Below are 6,000 nucleotides of genomic sequence, written 5' to 3' on the forward strand. Positions count from 1 at the left end.
TTACAGATTACATTTTTGGCTAACTAACTAGATTAGAAACATTTCTTATTTTGCACAGCCTGTCTATTTACCCAGTTTTTATTTTCACACTGAACTTTCCTTTAAGGCAGGAGTCCATTGGGAAAACTGGAACCACGATAAAGAGCTTAGTTGTTCATCCAGGCAGTCTTCACATTTAATGGAAAAAGTGGGTTAGATACTATACTATGGGATAAAATAAGGCCACATTATAACTTCGTTGTACTCTCAACTGGCTGACGAATCACTGTGTAGCACCTTGTTGTCTTTAGAGAAAGGAGAGTGGAAGCCACCCTGAAACACACATAACAACTGGGGTAACGCCCTATGAAATTTGCATCTAATGAAGCAATGGGTCCATTGGTCCATACAAGAGGCCTGCTGCCATCCTTCTCCAGGGTTCTTGTACAGGAAGTGCACTGAAATTGTCTTGTCCAGAATATGTGGTGTGCTAGCAGATATCTTGAGGTTTAAAATACTAGACTCTTGCAGAAAGCTAAATAATCCCTATTTTGCATTTTTTAGAAAGTGCCTTCAAATGTTGGGCATGAGGAGACCGCTAATAAAGGAGCAAGGGTTATAGACAAAACCAGACCAACAAACCTCTTGATCTGCACAATTCTGGCAAACTCTGTATTTGTTTTAATAGGATACCTAGCCTGATCTTTTCACACTTAGTTTGTTCCTCTACTAGTCAGAACTTACCAGTAAAGTGCCTGTTTGCAACAACTGTTTAAGGCTTCAGCAAATCATATGTACAACCAACTTCTCCAGCTAAGAAAAAACACTAGAGTCAATGCCATTTACTGTGATGTGTTTGTTTGACAACACACTAAAATGTGTATGTGTTGCAGGTTAAACATGTTTCTTCCTACACTGATTGTCTAAGCATCTCTCTATCTGACCCTGCAGCGCACAGAAAATACTCATATCTTGGCCCTGGCTAGAAAGGAACCGTTGGATAACACCACATGCCCCTTTCAGTTCTTGGACACTGCTAAAGTCTTCAAGGACCTCTGACTTTATTCCAACTGTAGAAGTCATATCATTGTCTTTGGTTGTTACACACAGATCAAAGCCGTCTCGCTCAGATTTGGCCACGCCACCTTGATGTGCCATGTCCTTATTGTCCCCCACCTTTACCTTCTGTATGGGGTAAGATAAGTAGGAGCTTGGAGCTTCAAACTCATCATCGTCTTCCTGCTCAACAACACACTCTTCTTTGATGGTTACTTTCCGGTATGTTCCCAATCCAGCAGTAAATGGTCCATAATTGTGTAAATTCTCTGCAGCTCCCTGTAGCATTAAGATTGGAATATCTTTATTTGGCACGAGACTAGTCGGCTGTGGTCTTGCAGAGCAAAATGCCTGGGTGCTTAATATCTTCTGGAAACAGTTTTTAATAGTGCAGGAAGATATCCTTAACCAAGCCTTGTTCATTGTATAACTTGCCTCTACAAGTGTCATATGCGACAGTTGCTTAAGGAAGGACACTCCAGACCCTCTGCTGACATTGGTGTCCTCCTGGAACCTTTCGAGCAGCAGTTGTTTGTATAAAGCATTGAATTCGCTGACCAATTCTTGCCCAAAGAGATTGGTAGAAGACATATTTGTGTTGTTCTTAGGAAAGAGACAGAGGGAGATGTTCCGGAGTTTAACTTTTGGTACAGTGCCATGCACCATTAAAAACAATAGGACCTTTCTATCTTGCCTGGCAAGTTTTGAGTCCCAGGTCAGAAGCCACTCAATGAAGAGTCCTTCTGTCAGATACCCATTGTGACTGAGCTTCAGGAACACAGGTGATAATGAGTGGGCCCCAACAAACTTGGCAGGGAGGTTGTGAGTCACCAATAGTTTGAGTTTCTCTGTTCCATTCATGTTGCAACAGAACCAAATGCAGACAGATTCCTTCTTGTGTTCAGACATGAAACCCTGACCCGCCATAGCTCGAAACTGAAAGAGTGATTCAATGCCACAGAATATGTCTTGGGAATGGTATTCCCTAGCCACTTGGGCAAGGGTCAGGGACCTATTCCTAGGGCATAATTGAGATGATCGGTCATGGACCTCTGATCGAGTCAGGCCCTCACTCCTTTCATCTGCATTGAGGCAATAGCCCTTTGCTGTCATTTTGTCATAATCTATTTTGGATTCCTGTACATCTTGCCCTTGCATCATTCCACTCCTTTGACAAGGTAGGACTTCTGTTCTATAGAACAGTCGGTATCTCTCTTTCCACCTCCACAGCCACCCATTGGAGGGCTTAAACTGAGGACAACCGATCTCCTTGGCTATGGCCTCTGCTCGCCTCATGAGTATAGGCCCTGAAATAGGAAGCTTATTAGCCTTAGCGAAGAGAAGCCATTCCAGCAAAGCCTCATCCACCTTGGCATGTTTGAAAGGCCTGTTCCGTTTACGACATGGATTTTCATTTTGGCTCCACCGTTCTAAAATCTCTTCCCTGTTTTTCATCACCCGACTAATTGTTGACTGTGACAACCCCAAATTCCTTGCAACAGATGACTGGGAAGCCTTGGGCTGTTGAAGGAGTTCCAAGATTTTAACCTTTTCCGCAAGTGTTGAGTCTCTTCTTTTTTTAAATGGATGCTGGGAAGCACCGGGGTTTCCTTCTGAAACAAACACAAAGATAAATATAAATTCTGGCCTACCCTCACAAAACAATGGACTGGATGTTCTGCTAGATTATCAGCCATAAAGCAGAAGGGAACCTCTGCCTACAAAGGGTACCAGAAAGAATCTGTCCCACTGTGACAGAATGCTTTGTTATAAAGATAGCTAGAATCTCAGCCATAAAGCAGGACAGAACTGCTGCTTACAATGGGGATCAGATACTGAAGGATTTGTGCAGCCACTGGGACAGTATGCTCTGTTATAAAGATAGCTAGAATCTCAGCCATAAAGCAAGGCAGGACTGCTGCTTACAATGGGTATCAGATTGGATCTGTGCCACTGTGACAGAATGCTCTGTTATAAAGATAGCTAGAATCTCAGCCATAAAGCAAGGCAGGACTGCTGCTTACAATGGGTATCAGATTGGATCTGTGCCACTGTGACAGAATGCTCTGTTATAAAGATAGCTAGAATCTCAGCCATAAAGCAGGGCAGGATTGCTGCTTACAATGGGTATCAGATAGGATCTGTGCTACTGTGACAGAATGCTGTTATAAAGAAAGCTAGAAACATAGCCATAAAGCAGGGTAAGACTGCTGCGCTGTGTAAGAAAGGTGGTCATCTTTAATTACACATCTCTATGCAAGAATGAAAGTGACTATAATTGAATTCCAATAAATACTTACATTATTGCAGACTTAAAGCCTAAATGTCAAAAACACTGGTTGTCAGTCACCTTACCATCATTACAGTTGCTGATGGCTGACCTGAAACTGTCCTTTATATACCTAAAGCCAAAGTATAGCTTGCTCTTGTCTAAGAACAAACTGCCACCTCCAGTGACACAGTCCTGCAATTTTCCTTATCCAGTTAGCGCAGTGGCAACCAAATTGTGGGATTGCCCCCTGGTGGCAGGGAGGCTTAAAGGGATACTGTCATTTTTTTCAAAACGCATTAGTTAACAGTGCTGCTCCAGCAAATTTCTGCACTGAAATCCATTTTTCAAAAGAGCAAACAGATTTTTTTTAAATTCAATTTTTAATTCTGACATGGGGCTAGACATATTGTCAGTTTCCCAGCTGCCCCCAGTCATGTGACTTGTGATCTGATAAACTTTACTCACTCTTTACTGCAAGTTGGAGTGATATCAACCCCTCCCTTCCCCCAGCAGCCTAACAACAGAACAATGGGAAGGTAACCAGATAGCAGCTCCCTAAAGCTGGCCATAGATGTTGAGATTTTTAAAAGATCCTATCCTCATCGTGAGACCATGATTTTCTCTGAACGATCGTACGAATTTACCATCAACTAAAAAGACCAATTTGCCAGGAGCTGCCTGCTTGGCCCTGCAAACATAGATAGATTGCACTGGGGCCGACAAAGATTTTCTGACCTGGCCGATCAATTTCCTGACAGATGTCGGCAGAAAAATCGTAAGATGTACGATCGTTCGAATCCCACTAACCGCACGATAATTTCTAAGGATTGGTCGGACTTCCCTAAAATCGGTCGTTCGGCAAGAAGAATCGTCGCGTCTATGGGGAGCTTAACACAAGATAGCAGCTCCTTGGTAGATCTAAAAACAACACTCAATAGTAAAAGCCAAGTCCCACTGAGACTGATTCAGTTACATTAAGTAGGAGAAATAACAGCCTGCCAGAAAGTAGTTCCATCCTAAAGTGCAGGCACAAGTCACATGACCAGGGGCAGCTGGGAAATTGACGAAATGTCTAGCCCCATGTCAGATTTCAAAATTGAATATAAAAAAATGTGTTTGCTCTTTTGAGAAATGGATTTCAGTGCAGAATTCTGCTGGAGCAGCGCTATTAACTGATGTGTTTTGAAAAAAAACTTTGTTTTTTTTCATGACATGACAGTATCTCTTTAAAGCAGGGGCAATTGGGTATATAATTGAAGCCAGCCTGTGACCCAGGGTTAAATAAGATTCTATTGTCACTGCTGTGTGTTCCTGGATAATGGCTTTTCTGTATAATGTCTCCCATACTTGGAAATCAGCCCAAAAAAGTGTTTTTTTGGGAATGAACATAAATGGATATCACCCAGTCCCAAAGCAAGGTGCCACTCAGCATATCCAGCCACAAGAATGGGGGGGTTATTGTAAAGCATCCCTCAGTGTGTCCAGCCTGGAAGCATTCACAGCTCCTGCACTGCTGGAGGTATAACGGGTGTTGATGGGAGTCGCAGTACAGACATTGAGCACATGGTCCCTTCACGACACAGAGGCCTCACTGAACTCCACATTGACTCCCACACAGCGCAGCATTGCCATTGTGTCTACACCCTGTCTCCCAGCAATCACATACCTGTCTGAGCCTTGGACATGCTTCCTGCTCTCTCCCCCGGGACAGACCATAAATACACAGGGAGAGCCTTGTTTCTATATGACTGCTCACAATCCCATCCCTGGGGTATTTCCCCTGTTTTTAGCGAGCAGTTGAATGAACCTTCCCTTGCAAACAACGATCCGGAAGGGAATCATCGCTGGGGGCTCATGGGAAATTTTACATTAACCCACCTCATCCCAAAATTGCTGCACACTGTGCCTGCTCCGGACCCCTAAATATATGAATACGTATCCCAGAGGCAGAGGGTCAGCCAGCCTGCGGGCGGCGTGAGCCACGAGTAATTGCTAGGCATTTATCAACCCTCCCCCCCCTTGAGATCGGTATAGTTAGTATATCCTGGGACAGTGCGGTTTCCATCGCATGGGAAATAAGGAGAGACGCTCAAACCAACCGTACAAAGGGGGTGCATCTCATATGCAGGTACAGTGAGTATGACAATGTATTCTCTCTGTAATACAGCCCAGAGCTATCCTGTAATGAAAAACTAAACGCTTTCCCATCCTGCACAACACAATGATTTCTATTTTTAAATATAAAACGTAAACCAGACTGATATCATAATTAGCTGGACAAGGATGAGCCCATAAGAGCTTGTAATTGTATTTAAGATCAGAGAACCCCTAAATTACCCCCATTCGCCTCCATTGCTCTCTCTGCCTACAGGCTGGTAATCTGATCCCATTCATTTCTATTGGACTGGCACACTGGCACACCAACAACACACACACCTTCACACATACACACAGCTGCACTTATAGACTTGTACACACACACTGGGGCTCATTGATAAACTTCGCGCAGGGCAGAATGATCCGCACATTGAAAATATTTGCCCTGCGCATGGTTATATTTATAAAGCTGGATGAGTGGTGTACTTCATGTACTTTTTTCATATTGTGAATGTTCATAAGAGCTTCTTAAATATGGCGAAAAATGCAAATTGCATTCTCTGCGTCCGAGTGACACCACGACTTTGGTGGCGGAG

General features: G+C 43.5%; 1 protein-coding gene across 2 annotated transcripts; it reads right to left on the bottom strand.

The window, feature by feature from the left end:
- Positions 1 to 262: 262 nt before the first annotated feature.
- On the bottom strand, positions 263 to 5,750 carry LOC108702776 (tigger transposable element-derived protein 4-like). Of its 2 annotated transcripts, none has more exons than XM_018238461.2 (2): positions 4,974 to 5,750; positions 263 to 2,645 (listed from the first exon to the last, which is right to left on the bottom strand). In XM_018238461.2, exons 1-2 carry the CDS (start codon positions 4,990 to 4,992, stop codon positions 874 to 876), a joined length of 1,791 nt encoding a protein of 596 aa, XP_018093950.1. In that variant the 5' UTR covers positions 4,993 to 5,750; the 3' UTR covers positions 263 to 873. The 2 variants fall into 2 exon arrangements, with proteins under 2 accessions (XP_018093950.1, XP_018093948.1); XM_018238459.2 differs by having other exon boundaries at positions 263 to 2,648; positions 4,974 to 5,749.
- Between the last annotated feature and the right edge of the window lie 250 nt (positions 5,751 to 6,000).

The sequence above is a fragment of the Xenopus laevis genome, chromosome 9_10S (assembly GCF_017654675.1).
Source record: "Xenopus laevis strain J_2021 chromosome 9_10S, Xenopus_laevis_v10.1, whole genome shotgun sequence".
In the NCBI taxonomy this organism is placed as follows: Eukaryota; Metazoa; Chordata; class Amphibia; order Anura; family Pipidae; genus Xenopus; species Xenopus laevis.